This window comes from Mobula hypostoma, chromosome 2 (assembly GCF_963921235.1).
Source record: "Mobula hypostoma chromosome 2, sMobHyp1.1, whole genome shotgun sequence".
NCBI classification, from domain to species: Eukaryota; Metazoa; Chordata; class Chondrichthyes; order Myliobatiformes; family Myliobatidae; genus Mobula; species Mobula hypostoma.
In genome coordinates this window covers 244815166-244839329 of record NC_086098.1, presented here as the reverse complement: position 1 = coordinate 244839329, position 24164 = coordinate 244815166, and the positions used below count along the sequence as shown (strand labels likewise).

General features: G+C 47.7%; 1 protein-coding gene and 1 long non-coding RNA gene across 3 annotated transcripts in view; one reads left to right on the top strand and one right to left on the bottom strand.

Moving 5' to 3' along the window:
* Positions 1 to 6234, bottom strand: part of LOC134343046 (alpha-endosulfine-like) — a 38038-nt gene extending 31804 nt beyond the window's left edge. The window contains exon 1 of one of the 2 annotated variants that reach the window (XM_063041883.1): positions 5965 to 6234. In XM_063041883.1, the coding sequence (XP_062897953.1) occupies positions 5965 to 6021 (57 nt within the window). In that variant the 5' untranslated portion in view covers positions 6022 to 6234. The remainder of the gene's footprint in view (positions 1 to 5964) is intronic. The other variant, XM_063041882.1, reaches the window with a different exon arrangement.
* On the top strand, positions 1915 to 20452 carry LOC134343048 (uncharacterized). The gene is made up of 3 exons (XR_010017146.1): positions 1915 to 5928; positions 15757 to 15957; positions 19937 to 20452. It is a non-coding gene; the product is annotated as an uncharacterized LOC134343048 (long non-coding RNA).
* Positions 20453 to 24164: the final 3712 nt, after the last annotated feature.

Below are 24164 nucleotides of genomic sequence, written 5' to 3'. Positions count from 1 at the left end.
AGTTTCTACGACAGCGTGCTGTACTTTAACCCCTTGATCTCTGTATCACAGAGACTGCCGCCCCTGTATGATGGCTGTGCTGCTGGATGGAGTGTGGAGAACGCCAGAGGCTAGAGGTCCATGAGATTGTGCATCACACCCAGTAAAGCATCAATTCTGTTGGCTGACCCCTCGCTGGTCAGGACTGTCGCGCTTCCCTACATCAACAGAATACAATGTCAACACAAGCGATTCTGCAGATGCTGGAACTCCAGGGCAACACACAGAAAATGCTGGAGAAACTCAGCAGGTCAGGCAGCATCTGTGGAAATCAATAAACAGTCCAGTCTTTGAGCTGACTCTCATGTCCTTCACAAACTTCTATGAAAGCTGCCGTGCCTTCTTCACAATTGAATTTACATGCTGGGCCCAGGACAGATCCTCTGAAATGATAACACGGAGGGATTTAAAGCTGCTGACCCACTCCACTTTGGATCCTCTAATGAGGACTGACTCACGGACCACTGGTTTCCTCCTCCTGAAGTCAATAATCAGCTCCTTGGTCTGGCTGACATTGTTGCTATGGCACCACTCGGCCTCATTTTCTATCCCCCTCCTACAGTATATGCTGATACGTCACCCCCTTTGATCTGGCCAACAGTGGTGTTATCAGCAAATTTAGATATGGCATTGAAGCCTTACAGCCTGTAGAGCAGGGGGCCAAGCACACAGCATTGTGCTGCACTTGTGCTGAAGGAGATTGCGGAGGAGATGTTGTTGCCAATCTGAATTGGACAGAATACTACTCTCCTTCCTTACCCAGGAGGCTGGCACTCTGCACAGACAGGCAGTGGCATCCACTCACCACATTTATTTGTTCTTCCCTAAAGAAAGGCACAAGTCTAACACCACAGTCCCTCTCTCTGATAGATGGGGAAGCCGTTAACGGAGATATTTTCAGGGCCATGGGGTGGGTGGAGGAGTGGGGCCTTAACGTTAAGAGCTGTTTCAAAAAGGTAGGCCAGATGTTATACTGAGGGTCACTGCAAGTGAGGGGAGCAATGCCTCATCTTCCGCCTTCCAGACTCATCACTGAATCCAACAACTTCAAGCAAAGTTGCTGCCACTCCCTTTTTTGTACCAGAAGGCAGTCTGCTGTATGTTAAACAGAATTAGTGCATATTTGTATAGTCAGTACTTGAACATATAGCAACAGACTTCACTTAGCGATTTCCCTCTTCCGTTGGTTTGAGTATCCTGTGAGGAACAAGTTGCCAAGTTAATGGTTAATAACTACACCTACAACCTTAGTTCCATAGAATGAAGCTTGGCAGCCCCTAAACATACACTTTTGGAGGGCTGACCAGAAAAACTTGGCCCCTCTGGCTTGTCCTGCCAAGATTAAAAAGAGCTTTTTTAATCCAAAGATCAGCTTTACTTTTCACAAAGCAGAGATATATAGATTCTTTATTAGTAAGGGTATCAAAGGTTATGGGGAGAAGACAGAATGGGGTTGAAATCAAACGGTGGAGCAGACAAGATGGGTCAAACAGCCTAGATCTGCTCCTACGTCTTATGTTTATCAAAAGAAAGTGAAATGCGTCAGTTGTGTCAATACCAACAGTCTGAGCATGTGATGTGGAAACCTGCAAGTGTTGCTATGCTTCCAGTACCAACATACCATGCCCGCAACTTCATATGGAAGAAAACACACATGGTCGCAGGGGAATGTACAATCTCTTTACAGGTAGCAGTGGGAACTGAACCCGGGTCACTGGTACTGTAAAGCAGTGGTCCCCAACCACCGGGCCGCGAGGAAACGATATGATTTGGCGATATGAAACAATATGAGTCAGCTGCACCTTTCCTCATTCCCTGTCACGCACACCCACTGTTGACTGACACCCCCCCCCCCAAGTCGGCCGGTCCGCAGTGCAAAAAAGGTTGGGGACCCCGCTGTAAAGCATTACACTGACCGCTGTGGTTCCGTGCCGTCTCTCTCCATGCCACCCAACCCATGAAGATTTACCACTACCTCTGCTCCGTTCACCACCCTTGAAGCATCTCCCTGCCCAAGGTAATACCCAAACTTAGAAGCTCCCAACTGATCCCAATACCCAAACATCTCAAGTTCAAAATCAAACTAAGTATGTGTCACCATATTCAACCCTGAGATTCAACCCTTGCGGGCATACTCAGTAAATCCATAATAGAATCACTGAAAGACCAGACCAACTTTGGTGTTAAACCACTGTGCAAAAGACAATAAACTAAAAGAAAGAAATAATAGTAAAAAAAATAAGCAATAAATCTCGAGAACATGAGATGAAGAGTTGTTGAAATAATTTATAGATTGTGGGAAAATTTCAGTAATGGGGCAAGCGAAGTTGAGTTAAGTCACCTCCTTTGGCCAAGAGCCTGATGGCTGAGGGTTAATAACTGTTCCTGACCTGGTGGTGAGGGTCCTGGATGTAAATGTCCATCAGTGTATTTTTCCACTCTCTTCCACCTTCCTTTCAACTTTTAATCCCAGTCTCTATTGAAAATACCCACATAATCTAATTTCAGACAACCAGATCACACTGTATTAAAAAACAAGGCGCGTGATCTAGACCATAAGACGTACGAGCAGAATTAAGCTATTCAGCCTATCAAATCTGCTCTGCAACTAGACTCTCTAACTATGATTCAGCAACTGAAGGCTCACTGGGCAGCCCATCAATGCTCTACCATTGGTTACTTTGCGAATTGAATCGTTGGAGCAAAGTAACAAAGGCATCAGTGCAAGTTCTGGCATTTAGCAGAGGATATTTTAGAGTGTGTCCTACAGAGAGTGTAGAGCGATTTATCTGGACTAGAGAGCATGTCCTATGAGGATAGGTTGAATTATGAGGAAGATCCCAGTTAATCTTTTAGCGCATGAAAGATCTGTCCTAGAGGTCGTGGGTTGAAAGGCCTACACTGTGCTGTAATGTTCTATATTTTAATTCATCTGGGTTGATATCTTATACCCATTAACTCTGCGTTGTTCCCATTCCTCTCAGAACTCCTAACCCCATTCTTTTTCTAATGACCTTAATTTAGAAAATTGCGCCAGTACATAATTCCCTCAAGCCTGTCTCACCACATGCTGGATGATTCACACAACCAGTCCAATGCTTTTCTCTGCTGTCCTCTCACATCATACTCTGCTCACCTGTCAGGCCCTGGGCACTAAGCCCTAATTAAGATGCAGATGTTACTCGATGTGCCGGGTGCTCCTCATCTCACTTTGGACGTCTAGTCATGTTACAGTCCCCACCCTATTCAAATTCACAGTAGAGTCAAGTTGGCGTGTGGCCAAGTGGTTAAGGCATTGGTCCAGTGACCTGAAGGTCGCTAGTTCGAGCCTCAGCTGAGGCAACCTGATGTGTCCTCGAGCAAGGCACTTAACCACACATTGATCTGCGACAACATCAGTGCCAAGCTGTATCGGCCCTAGTGCCCTTCCCTTGGACAACATCGGTGGCGTGGAGAGGGGAGACTTGCAGCATGGGCAACTGCCGGTCTTCCATACAACCTTGCCTAGGCCTGCGCCCTGGAAAGATTAACGGATGCCTATAGAGTCAAGTTGATAAGAGTACTGTGTTCAGTTCAGGTCACCTCATTATAGGAAGGACGTGGAAGTTTTAGAGAGGGTATAGATGAGATTTATCAGGATGTGCATGGATTACAGAACATCTCTTATAAGGATAGGTTGAGCTTTTCTCTTTAGAGCAAAGGAGAATGAGAGATTACTTTACAGAGGTTTATAAGATAATAGGTCGAGTGGACAGCCAGTGACTTTCACCCAGGGCAGAAATGGCTAATACAAGGAGGAATAACCCTAATACTGTACGTAGGGAGGAAAATGTAGCAGGAATGTCAGGGCAGGTTGGTGTTTGGTTGTTTGTTTGTTGTTTTTTTTTAAAAACACAGAGTGGTGATGCATAGATACTCAACCAAGGGTGGTGGTAGAGGCAAATATACTGGGGACACACAAGAGACTCTTAAGATAGAGACATGGATGAAAGAAAAGTGTAGGGCTACGTGGGAGGGAAGGGTTGCATTGATCTTAGAGTAGGTTAAGGATCAGCATATCGTGGGCCCAAGGGCGTGTACCATCCATGTTCTATCATATCACATGGAACAGGGCATTTCGACTATTCCAGTCCACAGTAACCATCAAACACCACGCCCAAAATCTACCCCTCATCCACACACTAGTGGCAACTTAAATCAGAAATATCCTACCGACCTGCACGCCATTGGAACATGGAAGGAGACGGGAGCTCCTGCAGAAGCCACTTGCTGCTATAGGGAGAAGGTGCAAACTCCATGAACAGATAGCACCAGAGTTCAGGATTGAACCTGCGTCACCAGAGATGTGAGGCAGCGGTTCTACCAGCTCTGTCAAAGCACCACTTCCCTCAGACCCTCCTCCAGCCTCAATGACAGACATTCACTTCGCACTTCGTGTGCTGTCTGTGTAGTCTGCAGGTTCTCGCAGTAAGAACTGCAAGTGTTCCAGTGCAGGAGTAATCCCATGATCTCTTTCATTCCTGGAATCATTCTTGTAAACCTACTTTGGATCCTCTCCAAAGCCCACACATCCTTTCCAAGGACTGCTCCCAATACTCCACATGTGGTTTGACCAATGCCTTATCAATTCCCTTGCTTTTATAATCTAGTCCTTTCAAAATGAATGCTAACATGGCATTTGCCTTCCTTACCATCACGTTAGCCATTAGGGAATTCTGCAGTAGGACCCCCAAGTTCCTTTGCACCTCTGATTTCTGAATTTTGTTTCAGTTTAGAAAAAAGTGTACACCTTTATTTCATCTGCCAAAGTGCATAACCTTACACTTTCGTACAGTAGTATACCATCTGCCACTTCTTTGCCCATTCTCCCAATCTGTCTAAGTCCTTATGTACACTCCCTGCTTTTTTAACACTCCCTGCCTCTGCGGGGAAGAGTGGGAAACGGGATTGTTGAGAGCCAATACAGTCAAATAGGCTCAATGGCCTATCTTTTCTTCCCCTAAATTTGGTCTCGCAGTCCTCCCTCTAGTTTCCCAAACTCAGCCTCTGGCTGCCAGGGGCCCCTGAGCTCCAGATTTCCTACGTTAAACACCTCTGGTCCTCGTCCTCCTCCTTTAAGACAATTTAATACCCAACAAATGACCAGAATGCTGAATGATATTGGTATCAGTGCATATAAAAAGAAACTTGACCCAAAAGACTTCAAATGCTGATATCTGGAGTACCAATAAAGACCCTGGAGTAACTCAGCAGATCAGGGAGCATCCGTCGGGGGAAATTAGCAGTTGATGTTTCGGGTAGAGACCCTTTACCTGGGCTGGGTCAAGCACATCAGGGAAGATCAAATAATTAAACTTTTCAGGTCAAAGACTGTTCAGTAAAGAGCTCCAGACCTGAAACATTAAATGCTGCCCAACCTGCTGATCGTTTGCAACGTTTGTTTTGATTTCAGATTTCCAGCAACTGCAGTCACACCTTCACCATGTGAAGGATGCGCCAGCCTGTTACCCCACTCTTCAAGGCTCGTTGCCAGTGTGTTATTTTAGATTTTGAAAGCTCCTACGAAGAAATACTAGCAACACTGTAAAGAGTTTGTATATTGCCCCGCCACCAAATTTCCTGCTTCGCACGCCCGCCCGCCTCCCGCCGCGCCGACGGACAGCGGGTGCAACCAATGGCAAGAGCGGGAACCCGCCCACCTAACCAATCAGTGGCCCGCTGAGGGAGGAAGCGGCGGGACCTGGGAGGCCGCGATGTGATGGCCGCGCTCCACCTCCTCCTCCGCGCCGTGAGCAGACAGAAAAGCCGCAGTAACGGCGACTTGGCTCTCTATAGGGCAGGGGCAGAGGGTAGCCGAGCCCCCCGGGGGTGAAGCCCCGGTTTCTCGCGGTAAGATCAGGAGGTTTTGTTCCTTATTATGTCTACCTGCTTCTCCTCGCCGGTCTCCTCAGCCTGCGCCTCCAGCTCGCGGTTCTCCGACATGGCGCTCGGATCCACCCGCTCCCTTTCAACGCAACCGTCAGGCGTCTTTCAGTGTGAATCAAACGTTTAAGACAACACAGAGAAGAGAAAGAAAGAATAATCTATTTTATATGTAAAAAAGAAAATAAAATGCGACTGCCTGCCTGCACTCCCGACCCACCGACCGCCGAGATGGCTGCCGCTGTCGATGACGTCAGCGCGCAACGCACCGTGCTTGCCGCGCTGCTGAGTGACCACCGGCTGCGCCAATTGCTGGGCGAGCTCGTGTGAAAGGCGGCTCAACTCGAGCAATCAGCTCAGCCGTGGGAGGGCAGGAGATGTCCCTCCCCTTTCCATCACGTTTGGTTGCCGTGCAAGTTCTCCTGCGCTGCAAGGGATTGGGGGTGCTGATTGTTGTCTAAAATGGGATTGGGTAGGGAGATTTTCCTGGTGAGAGTTTCCGGCCCTGACTTTTTAATGTTACTGATCGCGACAAAGAGAAGGGCAGTATGCTATCACCTAAAATTCCACTCTCCTGTAGCCTACTTGCCTTTTTCAAAGAGCTAGGATGAGCAAGAATGGACTGAGTGGCCTGTCCTTGGCGTTATTGAGTGATATAGCATGGATGCATGTCTACCAAGTCCACACCAAGCATCACCAAACATGGAAGCACAGCAACAGACCCTTTGGCCCACAATCCATGCTGACCATGGCCCATATCCGTGCCCTGCTTGTTCATAGGTCTGTCTAAATGCCTCCTTAACATTGTTGTTGTACCTGATTCTGACACCGTGAGGGACGTAGAAATGTCATTTTCAGAGGGTTGGGGAATCAAGAACTTGAGGTCACAGCTTTAAGGTGAGAGGGGGAAGAGTTTCAGAGACTTGAGAAGCAACTTTTTTTACATGGAAGGTGGTGAGTATACGGAATGAGCAGCCAGAGGAAGTTCGAGGCAGGCACAGTAACAACTTTTTAGAAGTCAGTTGGACAGGTGTACCAGAGCTGTGTTGTGTCCTCACTCTTGTCTGGGTCTGAAAGCTGCCACATAACAACCAGCAACCTTGCCAAGCTGTCATTGTTCCACACCAGGAAGATCCTGCATACTTTCTGGGCAAGCAAGATCTCCACTCACCCCGTACTCCTTCAGTGTCATCTCGAGGACATGGCTACAATCATCGCGAGGAAACATCGGAGATGGATTGGGCATGTGATGCGAAGAGATGCCAACTCCATCATCAAGACCTCTGAAGGGCAAAAGAAGGCGGGACACCAAAGACAACTTGGCACTGTACCATAGAGGCAGAAATGAGGGCCCTGAACCACACCTGGCCAAGGTCAGACGGAGATGGAGAACCTTCATTGTTACCTTAAATGCCAGTGGTGTAATGAGCAGATGAAGATGATAGATAGGTGAGATTTAGAGGTTATGGGATAAACTCTTCATTGGGACCTCTTGGCCGGCATGGACGTTTGGGCCAAATGTCCTGTTTCCATGTGGTATGTCGCTATGACCATGACCTCCTTGGCAGTGCGTTCCAGATACGTACCTGCTATTCTCTAGCATCACCACCCAGGACATGCCCTCTTCTCATTACTACCATCAGGGAGGGAGTCCACACTCAATATTTTAGCAATAGCTTTTCCCCTCCACTATCAGATGGTCCATGAGCCCCTGCTCCTGGTAGGCTTGCTCTTGGGCTTGACCAAGATGGCCACTCATAGGTCCAAGCTCTGCCTCTGCCCCTCTTCTGGGTTACATTCGTGCCCGAATGTCCTTAGAGAGGGAGCACATGATCACTTTGGGTACAGTGGGGGATTACCGCGGATAGTGGGTCCCCCAGGGAATTGAGTGTTTTATAGATGGTAATAACGGTAGTTAAATAAATAACTGGAAGAAAGAAGCGATAAATATCAAGAACATGAGATGAAGAATACTTGAAAGCGAGTTCATGCGTAGTGGGAACAGTTCAGTGTTGGGGTGCGTCCCCCCAGTTCAACAGTCTGATGGTAGAAGGGTAATAACTGTTCCTGTACCTAGTGGTGTGGGTCCAGAGGCTCCTGTACCACCTTCCTGATGGCAGCAGTGAGACCAGAGCATGACCTGGGTGGTGAGAGTCCTTCCCACCCTGTCTCCTCTATCTTGACTGTACCTCTTCCCATCCTGTCTCCCGTAAAAAATGCTATTCCCTTTTCTCAGTTCCTCCATCCCCACCACATCTGTTCCCAGGATGTGGCTTTCCTTTCCAGGACACCAGAGATGCCCTCCTTCCTCAAAGAATGTCTCCCTTCCTCCACCATTGATGTTGCCCTCACCCGCATCTCTATTTCCCGAACATCCGCGATCACCCCATCTTTCCGCCACTTAACAGTAATAGAGTCCCTCTTGTCCTCACCTACCACCCCATGAGCCCCCACGTCCAACACATCATTCTCCATAATTTCCACCATCTCCAAAGAGGTCTTACCACTAAACATATGTTCCCCTCGACCCCCTCACTACATTCCGCAGGGATTGCTCCTTCCGTGATCCCCTTTGTCCATTCATCCCTTGCCACTAATCTACCTCCTGGCACTTATCCTGGCAAGCGGCCAAAGTGCTACACCTGCCCCTACACCTCCTCCCTCACCTCCATTCAGTCCTTCTGGGTGAGGCAACACTCACCTGTGAATCTGCTGGGGTTAGTTATTGTGTCCAGTGCTCAAAATGGTGCCTGTAGATCGGTGAGACCTGCAGTAAATTGGAGGGCCGCTTCGCTGAACGTCTCTGCTCCATCCACCAAAAGGGGAGCTTCCCAGTGGCTAAATATTTTAATTCCATTTTCCATTCCCATTTTGACATGCTGATCCATGGCCTCCTCTTGACGCCAAGATGGCGCTACCCTCAGGGTGGAGGAGCAACAGCATATATACCCTCTTGGTAGCCTCCAACCTGATGGCAAGAATATCGATTTCTCCTTTCCTCCCCCTCCTCTCTTCTATTCTGCACTCTGGCCTCTTACCTCTTCTCACCTGCCTATCACCTCCCTCTTGATCTCTTGTTTCTTCTCTTTCTCCTACGGTCCACTCTCCTCTCCTATCAGATTTCTTCCTCTCTTCCGCCCTTTATGTTTCCTACACGCCTAGCTTCACCTTTCATGTTCTAGCTATCTTCCTTCCCCTCACCCCCCCCCCCACACCATTTTATTCTGGCATCTTCCCCCTTCCTTTCCAGTCCTGAAGAAAGGTCTCGGCATGAAATGTCGGCTGTTTATTCATTTGCATGGATGCTGCCAGACCTGTCGAGTTCCTCCAGCACTTTATGTTTGTGTGTGTTACTCTGGATTTGCAGCACTTGCGGACTTCCTTGTCTTGATGATGGATGCTGCTTTCATGTGCTCAATGGTGGGGAGGGCTTTATCTGTGATGGGCTGGGCTGTTTCCACTACTTTTTGTAGGATTTTCTGTTCAAGGGCATTGGTGTTAATCTACTGTCCACCACACATCTGTAGAAGGTTGTCTAAGTTTTGGATGTCATGCAGGATCTTCACAAACTTCTAAGGGAGTAAAGGCACTGCTGTGGTTTCTTCATATTGACATTTGGGCCCAGGACAGATCCTCTGAAATGATAGCACTGAGGAAATTAAATCTGACCCTCTCCATCTTTGATCTTCTGATGAGCACTGGCTGATGAACCTCTGGTTTCTTCCTCCTGAAGTCAAGAATCTGCTCTTTGGTCTTTCGGACACCCAGCCAGATTTTCAGTCTCCCTCCTATATGCTAATTCGCCACCACCTTTGTTTCAGCCAACAACAGTGGTGTTGTTTGCAAACTTAAATTGGCATTGGGCTGTGCTTAGCCTCACAGTGCAAAGCAAGAAGAGCAGGAGGCGAAGCACACAGCCTTATGGTGCACCTGTGCTGATGGAGATTGTAGAGGACGCAAGCACGAGGAAGTCTGCAGATGCCGGAAATTCAAGCAACACACATCAAAGTTGCTGGTGACCGCAGCAGGCCAGGCAGCATCTCTAGGAAGAGGTACAGTCGACGTTTCGGGCCTGACGAAGGGTCTCGGCCCGAAACGTCGACTGTACCTCTTCCTAGAGATGCTGCCTGGCCTGCTGCGTTCACCAGCAACTTCGATGTGTGGAGATTGTAGAGGAGGTGTTTTTTGCCAATTGGAATTGACTGGGGTCCGCAAGTGAGGAAATCGAGGATCCAGTTGCACAAGGAGGTACTGAGGCTAAGGTCTTGAAGCTTACTGATTAGTTTTGAGGGGATGATAGTATTGAATGCCCAGCTGCAGCCGATGAAGGGCATCCTGATACATGAATCTTCACTGTCCAGATGTTCCAGGGGTAAGTGAAGAGCCAAGGAAATGCCATCTGCTATGGACCTGTTGTGACAGTAGGCAAATTGAAGTGGATTCAAGTTGCCTCTCGGGCAGGAGTTCATGTGTTTCATCAGTTCACCACTGTGGATAATCATTGAGGCAGGTTTTACTATGTCCATCTTGGGCATGGGCATAATTGAAATGCACTTGATGTCAGTGGGCACCTTGTTCTGCCAAAGCGAGAGGCTAAAGATATTGGTGAAGACTCCAGCCAGTTGATCAAGGTGGGTCTTCAGTACTCAACAATGTACCACCCCAGTGGCTTCAGCCTCCTGAAGGATGCTCTCACTTCGACCTCAACAACACCATCGGGGACTGTGGGAGTTTGTGGAGCTTCCTCCGTGTTTCGACAGTCAAAGCGAGCTTAGAAGATGTTCTGAGCTCCTCTGGGAGCGAAGACTGGTCACCTCTGTCGCTTGGTTTCACTTTGTTGGAGGTGATGCATTCAAGCCCTGCCCCAGCTATCGAGCATCCTTCAGTGATTCAAGTTTGGTCCGGAATTACCACACTGAGTGCGAGATGGCTTCCCAGAGATTGTACCTGGACCTCTTACCTCTTTGTCTCCATCAGGCGATGCCAACCTGGTCACCGGACTGCTGATCTAGTCCTCAGAGTGTGGACCTCACGGTTCATCCAAGTCTTCTGGTTGGGGAAGACTCTGAGTGATTTTGTGAGGGGGGGGTGGGGGACAGTATGATTGTTCGTTTGGCATTTTCTCAGTTTGTTGTCTTTTGCACATTGTTTGTTTGTCCATCCCGTTGAGTGTGGTCTTTCATTGACTCTGCTGTCTTTATTGGATTCACTGTGTACATCGGCAAGAAAATGAATCTCAGGGTTGTATATAGTGACATATATTTCTGTTATATAATATATTTAGTTTGAAATCATTAATAGTATTTATAATACAATTGTTAATATAGCATGTATTATATATCATTAATTGTAACCCCTAACCTTTGTATGTATTTTGTGTTTTTTCAAAGTTTTTGTATGTTTGTATCTTTTATTTATTTTATTTTTATTGTAACTTACAGTAATTTTTTATGTCTTTTCCTGTACTATTGCCACAAAACAATAAATTTAATGACACATGATAAAACTGATTCTGAACTTTGCTTCCAGATCCGTTGGGGCATTGCCATAGCGCAGTGGTTAATGTAATGCCATTACAGCACCAGGGACCTGAGTTCAATTTCCACCACTGTAAGGAATTTGTGGATTCTCCCCGTGACCGCAAGGGTTTCCTCCGGGTGCTCCGGTTTCCTCCCACCTTCCAAAAGTGTATGGGGTTTTAGGTTAAGTAGTCACATGGGTGTAATTGGGCGTGTGGGCTCGTTGAGCTGGAGGGGCTCGTACTGTGCTGTATCTCTAAATAAAAAATCTTCTTTACACTTTTTCCCTCTCATCTTAAAGCTAAGTTCAAGGTCAAGTTTAATAGTCATTCAACCTTACCTGAATACAGCCAAACGAAACATTATTTCTCTGGTGCAAAACATGCACACAGTCATACAAAGCACAAGGCACATATAAGGTAGAGAACTGATATAAAATAGCAGTAAAACACAAAAAAAATATGGTTCAAGTCTCTTGAGTCCATGAATGTTGCAGCAGTCTGCGGTCGAACATAATCCAACTTGTCTTCGGTTGAGCGAATACTGGGCAGCAGCACCGACTGCAGCTTGGATGCTGCATCACAGTGCCGCCGGCCCTCCGGTGAAGCACATCGCCTCCGGCTCTCCTGGGCGGCTGTAAACAGGCAACACTGCAGCTTCAGGCCTGGTCCTTGCCGTCAGCTGAGGCCATGCAGCCTCCCCCGCCGTCTTCCAAAACCCACGAACCAGGCTTGCGGCATTCCACACTAACAACGTCCAACAGCATCTTACAACCACAAGAAACGCGACTAAGACCATCGCTCGCTGTTAGACTGCACACCGCCTTCGTGAGCTGATTCTTCCGAACTCCTCCCTGGTGCAGGCAGCATCACGGTCCACGCCAGGTCCAGCTCCTTCAGTCTCTCCGCCAATAAGCAACTTGCTAATCGAGTAGACCTGCAGAACATTTTCTTAATGTCCAGCAGGGTCTTGTGATCCTAAAAAATACGTTTAAAAAAGACAATAGCACATTTGATTGACCCCCGTAGAAGCTGTTATGCCTGAGCGTGTCACCATCTTACAGAAATTCTGGATTAATCCCATTTATTTATTATTTTCCACATTCCCACCAACTCCCCTAGATTCTACTCTTCACCCACAGAATAAGGGGTGATTTTCAGCTACCAATTTACCCAACAACTTCACATCGTTGAGCTGAGTGATGAAACCGGAACACCTGGGAAACCCACGCAGTCAGATGAAGAACGTGCAAACTACAGAGAGAGAGAGAGCACTGAGGCAGGGATCGAACCTGAGTCTCTGGGGTCCTGAGGCAGCAACTCTACCCTCTGTGTCATTGTGCCAATATTCATCACTCCAAGATCTAAAAAGAATGAATTGGTAACAGAGGTGATTGAGGATACCACTTCTTATCCATCCTGTGGTTGGTTTTAAAAGTATCTCATTGACACTGGGAATTAAACCAGCTCATCCACAGGGCTTACCTTGTCCTATATTAACAAGGTCTAGAATTCGGAGATGGAAAAGCAATTAATAGTACTCAATATTCCTGAATCCCTACCGATTAATTTACTGGGCCATTACCCAGTGAGCAAAAACCCTTTGGAATGTCATAATGTCATACTGCTAGGCAAGAGTGGTTTAGGTGGTTACAGAGATGGGGGTTGTGGGGTTTAGGGGGAGGAATGTAGGAGCTGGAGGGGTCACAGAGACTGGGAGGAGTGTAGCAGCCAGAGGGACTTACAGAGACTGGGAGGGGTATAGGAGCCAGAGAGGGTTAAAGAGGCAGGTAAGGTGTAGAGGTCAGAAAGGATTACAGAGACAGGGAGGGGTGTAGAGGTTGGAGGGGGTTACAGAGATTGGGAGTGGTGTAGTGGCTGTATGGGGTCTCAGAGACAGGAAGAGGTGGGAGGGAGTTTGAGAGACAGAGGGGTGCAGGGGCCAGAAAGGATTACAGAGACAGGGAGGGGTGTAGAGGTTGGAGGGGGTTACAGAGATTGGGAGTGGTGTAGTGGCTGTATGGGGTCTCAGAGACAGGAAGAGGTGGGAGGGAGTTTGAGAGACAGAGGGGTGCAGGGGCCAGAAAGGATTACAGAGACAGGGAGGGGTGTAGAGGTTGGAGGGGGTTACAGAGATTGGGAGTGGTGTAGTGGCTGTATGGGGTCTCAGAGACAGGAAGAGGTGGGAGGGAGTTTGAGAGACAGAGGGGTGCAGGGGCCAGAAAGGATTACAGAGACAGGGAGGGGTGTAGAGGTTGGAGGGGGTTACAGAGATTGGGAGTGGTGTAGTGGCTGTATGGGGTCTCAGAGACAGGAAGAGGTGGGAGGGAGTTTGAGAGACAGAGGGGTGCAGGGGCCAGAAAGGATTACAGAGACAGGGAGGGGTGTAGGGGCTGGAGGGGATTACAGAGATGGGGAAGGGTGTAGGGACCAGAAGGGTCACAGAGATCGGGAGGGGTGTAGTGGCCAGAGAGGGTTACAGAAATGAGGAGGAGTGTAGGGGCTAGAGGGTTAGGGAGACACGGATGGGTGTAGTGGCTGGAGGGGGTTACAGAGCTGGGGAGGGGTGTAGGGGCTGGAGGGGGTTACAGAGCTGGGGAGGGGTGTAGGGGCTGGAGGGGGTTACAGAGACGGAGGGGTGTAGGGGCTGTGTGGGGTTACAGAGGCAGGGAGGGGTATAGGGTCTGCAGGGGGTTACAGAGGCGGGAGGGGTGTAGGGGCTGGAGGGGATTACAGAGATGGGGAGGGGTGTAGGGGCTGGAGGGGGTTACAGAAGCGAGGAGTGCAGGGACTGAAAGGGATCACAGAGACAGGGAGGGGTACTGGGGCTGAAGGAACACAATGGATCTAGCAGCATTTGTGGAGTGAAATAGCAACATTTTGGGTCAAGACTTCATCTGGACTGGAAGACTGGGGAAATAGCTTAAGGAGGAGAGGGAAAAGATGGGGGGATTGTGAGGTGGTTCCAGGTGAGGAAGGGTGAGATGGAGGAAGGAAGAATGGGAATGTCGACAGAGGCTGAGAGGTGATGGGTGGATGTGACAAAGGATTGCAGATGGTGGTATCTGATAGGAGAGGGAATGGAGCATGGGACCAAGTAAGGCAGGTGCGAACAGGCGTTGGAGGGGAACCAGTGGCAGGAGTGTATGTGTGATGGGCATCCAGAGAATTGAGTTCCAATACCACGAGGAGAAATTTAAATCCAGATATTTATTTATATATATCTTATTTATTGAGAGATAAAGTCACACTGCCTCAGCATCCCCTGACAACCCTAACCAAATCGGGGCAGTTTACAATGAACAATGAACCGACTCGGTATGCCTTCGGCTGTGGGAGGAAACCGGAGCACCCGGAGAAAACCCACACGTTCCACCGGGGGAATGTACAGAGACTTCTTACAGAGGACGCCGGAATTGGACTCTGAACTCCGATGTCCTGGGCTGTAATAGCATCACGCTAACTGCTGTGCTACTATGGCACCCCAATTTAATGAATTTAAAGGCTATTAAAGCAAAAACTTCCTAACGTCTTAAAAATTTCTTCTCCTAGACAGTTAATCTGATCAACCATTCTAGTTACCCCCTCCCCCCCGGCCCCAGCACTTTACCTCACTGCACTGCACCGTGTACACTTCAAACCACATTTTATAATGCTGTTTACATTGTAAACACATGCTGGTGTTGATGCACGTTTCATTCCATATGTGTACTTGAACCTCTGATTTTATATTTTATATAACTCATATGTCTTTATTCTTTACTATTGTTGACTTGTTGTTGTTTATTGTTGCATGTCACGCCCTGACTAGCACACCACTGCAGATTTCCTCACACATGTAATGATGAATAACAATGATCTTTGATCTTAGACATTTGGAATGAAAAACTGCAATTATTAATGTCCACAATAACATGTCACATCATCTGAGTCTTTGATGGGGAGGGGGGAGTAGATCGACATTTAAGGGAAAATAAACCAGCTTTGCCTCGTGTAAAGCATGGTATTGTGGGTTCAGGGTAGGAGCTGCCTATTGGGCAGAATGGCCTCTTGTTCTGTCTGGTACAGTGGGCACAAAGGTTGACAGCAGTGTTCTGCCCTTGGCTCTCGTCTGCCATCTGCTGGCAGCTGAAGGTGGCATCCGGAAGCCTGTCTCAAGTGTTTTCAAATAGTCACCACATTATCAGAATCAGTTTTAATATCAAAGTTCAAAGTAAATTTAGAATCAAAATACAAATAAGTCACCATATACAACTCTGATATTCATTGTCTTACAGGCATTCACAGAAAATGCAAGAAAGACCACAAACAACAGAGTAGACAACAACTAATGTGCAAAAAAACCAACAAAACTGTAAATACAAAAAACTAAGAAAAAAAGAAATAATAGTAAATAAATAAGGGATAAATATTGAGAAAAAGAGATGAAGATTCCTTGAAAGTGAATCCATTGGTTGTGGGAACACTTCAGTGATGAGGTGAGTGAAGTTCTCCACGTTGGTTTAACAGTCTGTTGGTTGAATGGATAATAACTGTTCCTGAACCTGGTGGCATCCTATATGGCATCAGCGAGAAGAGAGCATGGCCTGGGTGGTGTGGGTCCCTGATGTTGGATGCTGCCTTTCTGCCGCTGTGCACAGTGGTGCCATATGTTGGGAGACAGTGTGAGAGGGAGGATAGGCAGGTGATTGAGAAGGGACACGCTCAGACCGATGGTTTGAGATCTGTCTATTTAAATGCAAGGAGTATTATGAACAAATCAGATGAACTTAGAGCATGGATCAGTACTTGGAGCTATGATGTTGTGGCCATTACAGAGACTTGGATGGCTCAGGGGCAGGAATGGTTACTTTGAGTGCCAGGCTTTAGATGTTCCAGAAATGACAGGGAGGGAGGCAAAAGAGGTGGGGGCGTAGCACTGTTGATCAGAGATAGTGTCAAAGCAGCAGAAAAGGAGGAAGTCATGGAGGGATTGTCTACAGAGTCTCTGTGGGTGGAAGTTAGGAACAGGAAGGGGTTAATAACTCTACTGGGTTTTTTTATAGACCACCCAATAGAAACAGGGACATGAGGAACAGATAGGGAGGCAGATTCTGGAAAGGTGTAATAATAACAGGGTTCTCGTGGTGGGAGATTTTAATTTCCCAAATATCGACTGGCATGTCCCTAGATCAAGGGGTTTAGATGGAGTGGAATTTGTTAGGTGTGTTCAGGGAGGTTTCTTGACACAATATATGGATAAACCTACAAGAGGAGAGGCTGTACTTGATCTGGTATTGGGAAATGAACCTGGTCAGGTGTCAGATCTCTCAGTGGGAGAGCATTTTGGGGATAGTGATTACAATTCTATCTCCTTTACTGTAGCATTGGAGAGGGATAGGAACAGACAAGTTAAGAAAGAGTTTAATTGGAGTAAGGGGAAATATGAGGCTATCAGACAGGAACTTGGAAGCATAAATTGGGAACAGATGTTCTCAGGGAAATGTACAGAAGAAATGCGGCAAATGTTCAGGGGATATTTGCATGGAGTTCTGCATAGGTACGTTCCAATGAGACAGGCAAAGGATGGTAGGGTACAGGAACTGTGGTGTACAAAGGCTGTTGTAAATCTAGTCAAGAAGAAAAGAAGAGCTTACAAAAGGTTAAAAAAACTGGTAATGATAGAGATCCAGAAGATTATAACACTAGCAGGAAGGAGTTTAAGAATGAAATTAGGAGAGCCAGAAGGGGCCATGAGAAGGCCTTGGCAGACAGGGTTAAGGAAAACCCCAAGGCATTCTACAAGTATGTGAAGAGCAAGAGGATAAGATGTGAGAGAATAGGACCAATCAAGTGTGACAATGGAATAGTGTGTATGGAACTGGAGGAGATAGCAGAGGTTCTTAATGAGTACTTTCCTTCAGTATTAACTAAGGAAAAGGATCTTAGCGATTGTAGGGATGACTTACAGTGGAATGAAAAGCTTGAGCATGTGGACATTTAGAAAGAGGATGTGCTGGAGCTTTTGGAAAGTATCAAGTTGGATAAGTCACCGGGAGCGGATGAGATGTACCCCAGGCTACTATGGAAGGCGAGGGAGGAGATTGCTGAGCCTCTGCCGATGATCTTTGCATCATCAATGGGGATGGGAGAGGTTCCAGAGGATTGGAGGGTTGCGGATGTTGTTCCATTATTCAAGAAAGGGAGTAGAGATAGCCCAGGAAATTGTAGACCAGTGAGTCTTACGTCAGTGGTTGGTAAGTTGATGGAGAAGATCCTGAGAGGCAGGATTTATGAACATTTGGAGAGGCATAATATGATTAGGAATAGTCAGCATGGCTTTGTCAAAAGCAGGTTGTGTCTTATGAGCCTGATTGAATTTTCTGAGGATGTGACTAAACACACTGATGAAGGTAGAGATGTAGATATAGTGTATATGGATATTAGCAAGGCATTTGACAAGGTACCCCATACAAAGTTTATTGAGAAAGTATGAAGGCATAGGATCCAAGGGGACATTGCTTTGTGGATCCAGAACTGGCTTGCCTACAGAAGGCAAAGAGTGGTTGTAGACGGGTCATATTCTGCATGGAGGCTGGTGACCAGTGGTGTGCCTCAGGGATCTGTTCTGGGACCCCTGCTCTTTGTGATTTTTATAAGTGACCTGGATGAGGAAGTGGAGGGATGGGTTAGTAAATTTGCTGATGACATAAAGGTTGGGAGTGTTGTGGATAGTGTGGAGGGCTGTCAGAGGTTACAGCAGGACATTGATAGGATGGAAAACTGGGCTGAGAAGTGGTAGATGGAGTTTAACCCAGATAAGTGTGAGGTGGTTCATTTTGGTAGGTCAAATATGATGGCAGAATGTAGTATTAATGGTAAGACTCTTGGCAGTGTGGAGGATCAGAGGAATCTTGGGGTCCGAGTCCATAGGACACTCAAAGCTGCTGCACAGGTTGATTCTGTGGTTAAGAAAGTATACAGTGCATTGGCCTTCATCAATTGTGGGATTGAGTTTAGGAGCCGAGAGGTAATGTTGCAGCTATATAGGACCCTGGTCAGACCCCACTTGGAGTACTGTGCTCAATTTTGGTTGCCTCACTACAGGAAGGACGTGGAAACCACAGAAAGGGTGCAGAGGAGAATTACAAGGATGTTGCCTGGATTGGGGAGCATGCCTTATGAGAATAGGTTGAGTGAACTTGGCCTTTTCTCCTTGGAGCGACAGAAGATGAGAGGCGACCTGATAAAGGGGTATAAGATAATGGGAGGCATTGATTGTATGGATAGTCAGTGGCTTTTTTCCAGGGCTGAAATGGCTAACATGAGAGGGCACAGTTTTAAGGTGCTTGGAAGTAGGTACAGAGGAGATGTCAGGGGTAAGTTTTTTACGCAGAGAGTGGTGAGTGCGTGGAATGGGCTGCTGGTGACAGTGGTGGTGGCGGATACGATAGGGTCTTTTAAGAGACTCTTGGACAGGTACATAGAGCTCAGAAAAATAGAGGGCTATGGGTAACACTGGGTAATTTCTAAGGTAAGTACATGTTTGGCACAGCTTTGTGGACTGAAGGACCTGTATTGTACTGTAGGTTTTCTATGTTTCCATGTCTTAAAATTTGTTGTTTTGTGGCAGCAGTATATTGAAATACATAATAAAAAATTATAAATTACAATTATATATATAATTATGAATTAAATAGATAAGCAAAAAGAGAGCAAAAAAATAAAACCACTGAGATAGTGTACATGGGTTCATTGTCCATTCAGAAGTCTGATGGCAGAGGGGAAGAAACTGTTGCTAAAATGTTGAATGTGTGTCTTCAGGCTCCTGTACCTTCCCCTTGATGGTAGCAATGAGAAGAGAGCCTGTCCTGGGTGATGGAGAACCTTAATGATGGATGCTGGGGGTTGGTGAGGTGGGGGCTAGTGCCCATGACGGAATTGGCTGAGTTTTTCACCTTCTGCAGCTTTTTCTGATCCTGTGCAGTGACTTCTCCATACCACTTAGAATGCTGTCTGTGGTACATCACTTGCTAGAATCTTTGCTGACATACCAAAGCTCCTCAAACTTCTAATGACTTATATAGCCACTGTCCTACCTTCTCATAATTGCATCAATGTGAATCGAATAAATAGCAATTATATAAATATGTGGCTAAAGGTTCTCTCAGAGTTGGGGTCAAGGGTGTTGTAAGTCAGCCTGAAGATGCCTTGGGTCAGCCTTTTCCCGGGCCCTGGTTTCTGCTGCCTTCCAGATTTGGGGGGTGGGGGAGAGGTGGTTTCTGTCTTTCCAGTTAGATCCTCGTGAGGGTGGTGGGGGTTTAGGCAGGGGAGTTGTAGGAATGAGATGATGAACCATCAATAACTCCAAAAGACTGGAAGTAGAGTAAGTACTACTCTATCGGCGCGAGGAGAAGATGGCGGCGCACCGCGTGTGCTCAGCTCTCCGGTGAAAATGATATCGTATCTATTAAATAGGGGCCATTTACAATTCTGATTTGATGGAGAATGGACGTGAAAGCACAGAGGAACATCTGGAGAAATTTCTGAAACGCTTGTTCGCTGCTGTCGTTACTGCGTGGTCGGGAAGCTTTCGGAGGGTAGGCCTCAAAATCCCCGGCCTTGCCTGCTTTTGGTGACTGAGAAGGAGGTCGAATTGTTCGGACAGAGATGGCGCTCAGTACTCGGTGTCGGAGAGCTGATCAGAGCTCGAAGTTTTTGGATGACTCAGAGTCAGACTGTGGTCAGGTATGGCAGGGAGAGTTTTTCTTCCTTCTCCCGTCTGCGTGAGATGTGGGACATTTGAGAAACTTTGAACTTTACTGTGCTCATGGACTTCTTCATCAAGTTATGGTATTGTTGCACTGTTGTAACTATATGTTATAATTATGTGGTTTTGTTAGTTTTTTTCGGTCTTGGTCTGTCCTGTGTTTTGTGATATCACACCAGAGGAAATAATGTATCATTTCTTAATGCACGCATTACTAAATGACAATAAAGAGGACTACGTGTCTTCATAATCATACTGAAAGAATTTATTAGCAGTAAAATGTGACCTCCATCATACTGAGTGTCTGCCCCCGGACTGAGGAGGAGGATCAATGGCGCAATCGTCTTTATTCAGAGATCTGTGGGAGGAGCCACGGGGCAGTCAGCAGAGAGGCGTGTCCAGACAGGTAACCCAGCTACAACATATATATATGGTTTACCACATGAGGGGTACAAGATTGTGTATTGGACCCACCCCTGTCTCTAAGTTTTAATTGCCTCCTGACCACTTCTTATCTGCCTTCCTTAAGGTGTTAGGAAGTGTGAGCAGCTCTAACTTGCACTGCTGTTTGGTCTTGTGGGGGTGAGATGCCCTTGTTCTCAATTCCACTTACACACACACACACACACACACAGCCTCATGCACTCACCTCCTTATTTCCACCCCACCCGTGTCCTCCATACCCCTCTCCTCCCATTCCTTTCACTCCCACCCCTCCTTCTCTCCCATCTACCCCCCTCTCACCCACTGCCATCTCTCTCTCATTCCCTCCCCTCTTTCAATCCCACATCTATCCAATTCACTCACCACCCTCTCTCCCATTCTACACCTCTCACTCCCACCCTCCTCACTCCTAACCCTTTTCACTCCGTCCTCCTCTCACATCCTCCTTCTCCTGACTCTCATTCTGACTTTCAATCTCTCTCCTCTCTGATTCTCTTCCCCTGTTCCCCCCACCCCTGCACTTTACCCTCTTCTGTTCTCCTCCCTCCCGCTCATGTGCCACGCTGGATCATAATTACTTCACACCGCACTTATGCACTTTGCCCAGGTCTCTAAAACCCGTGTCTGCCCGGATTTAACCCTCCATTTTAATGGAAGCACGGTTCCTCCCTTTGACAGTATCTAAACCGACCGTAATCTTAAGCATAAGAGATTCTGCAAATGCTGGAAATCCAGAGTTATACACACAAAGTGCCGGAGGAAATCAGCAAGTCGGACAGCATCTGTGAAGAGGAAAAAACTGATGTTTCAGGCCAAGATCTTTCATCAGGATTTCATTAATCCTTCATTAATCCATTCAGACCCTTTATCAATCCTAATGAAGGGTTTCAGCCCAAAATGTCGACTGTTTATTCTTCTCCTGACCTCCGCCAATCTGTGTGTGTCTCTTTGGATTTCTAGCACCGGCAGAATCACTTATTTGATGCACTTCTCCCTTCTCTCTCTCTTTCTCCCAACCCCCCTCTCTCTTTTTCAGAAGCTCAGGTCCCTGATCCCCAGTGATGTTCTAATAAATCACTCCCACACCCATCCTAGTTTATAGAACAGGGCAGGGTGTAGCTACCTGTTCAATAACCTCTAGAGCTCCCAACAATACAACACAAAGTAGATTGCATACTAAGTATTTTCTTATCTTTGTTTGCTCAGTCAGGTTGACAGTAAGGTTGACTAATTCCTTTGGCAATACACCATTGTCACCACTTAAATTAGGTGTATTGATTCTTCACCTAAGAAAACAATGACAAACTCTCTTAATCATCAGCTATCTGGACCCAAGGATACCTCAGGGTGGGGAAGAAGTTAATAACTGATCATCAGAATGAGTTGGCACCAAGCAGACGTGATGGAGTTGGTTAGCACACGGGCATGTTGTCTCCCAAAGTCTCCTGGGCCTGACTCCAGCTGTCAGTGCTGCATTGAAACCTAGACACAGTGTGAAGTCCCATCACACACTCCCAGGACCAGACACAGAGTGAATTTCCTTCTGCACTATCCCATCACACACTCCCGGGGTCAGACACAGAGTGAAACTCCCTCTACACCGTCCCATCACACACTCCCGGGGTCAGACACAGAGTAAAACTCCCTCTACACCGTCCCATCACACACTCCCGGGGTCAGACACAGAGTGAAACCCCTCTACACTGTCCCATCACACACTCCCGGGATCAGACACAGAGTGAAACCCCTCTACACTGTCCCATCACACACTCCCAGGACCAGATACAGAGTGAATTTCCTTCTGCACTGTCCCATCACACATTCCAAGGGTCAGACACAGAGTGAAGCTCCCTCTACACCGTCCCATCACACACTCCCAGGGTCAGACACAGAGTGAAACTACCTCCACACCATCCCATCACACACTCCCAGGGTCAGATACAGAGTGAAACTCTCTCTACACCATCCCATCACACATTCCTGGGGTCAGACACAGAGTGAAACTCCCTCCACACCGTCCCATCACACACTCCCGGGGTCAGACAGAGTGAAGCTCCCTCTACCCTGCCCCATCACACACTCCCAGGGTCAGACACAGAGTGAAACTCCCTCTACACCGTCACATCACACACTCCCGGGGTCAGACACAGAGTGCAGCTCCCTCTACACCGTCCCATCACACACTTCCGGGGTCAGACCCAGAGTGAAACTCCCTCTACACCGTCCCATCACACACTCCCAGGGTCAGACACAGAGTGAAACTCCCTCTACACCGTCCCATCACACACTCCCGGGGTCAGACACAGAGTGAAACTCCCTCTACACCGTCCCATCACACACTCCCGGGGTCAGACACAGAGTGAAACCCCTCTACACTGTCCCATCACACACTCCCGGGATCAGACACAGAGTGAAACCCCTCTACACTGTCCCATCACACACTCCCAGGACCAGATACAGAGTGAATTTCCTTCTGCACTGTCCCATCACACATTCCAAGGGTCAGACACAGAGTGAAACTCCCTCTACACCGTCCCATCACACACTCCCGGGGTCAGACACAGAGTGAAACTCCCTCTACACTGTCCCATCACACACTTCCGGGGTCAAACACAGAGTGAAACCCCTCTACACTGTCCCATCACACACTCCCAGGACCAGACAGAGAGTGAATTTCCTTCTGCACTGTCCCATCACACACTCCCGGGGTCAGACACAGAGTGAAACCCCCTCTACACCGTCCCATCACACACTCCCGGGGTCAGACACAGAGTGAAACTCCCTCTACACCGTCCCATCACACACTCCTGGGGTCAGACACAGAGTGAAACCCCTCTACACTGTCCCATCACACACTCCCGGGGTCAGACACAGAGTGAAACTCCCTCTACACCATCCCATCACACACTCCCAGGGTCAGACACAGAGTGAATTTCCTTCTGCACTGTCCCATCACACACTCCCGGGGTCAGACACAGAGTGAAGCTCCCTCTACACCGTCCCATCACACACTCCCGGGGTCAGACACAGAGTGAAACTACCTCCACACCATCCCATCACACACTCCCAGGGTCAGATACAGAGTGAAACTCTCTCTACACCATCCCATCACACATTCCTGGGGTCAGACACAGAGTGAAACTCCCTCCACACCGTCCCATCACACACTCCCGGGGTCAGACACAGAGTGAAGCTCCCTCTACCCTGCCCCATCACACACTCCCAGGGTCAGACACAGAGTGAAACTCCCTCTACACCGTCACATCACACACTCCCGGGGTCAGACACAGAGTGAAGCTCCCTCTACACCGTCCCATCACACACTTCCGGGGTCAGACCCAGAGTGAAACTCCCTCTACACCGTCCCATCACACACTCCCAGGGTCAGACACAGAGTGAAACTCCCTCTACACCGTCCCATCACACACTCCCGGGGTCAGACACAGAGTGAAACTCCCTCTACACCGTCCCATCACACACTCCCGGGGTCAG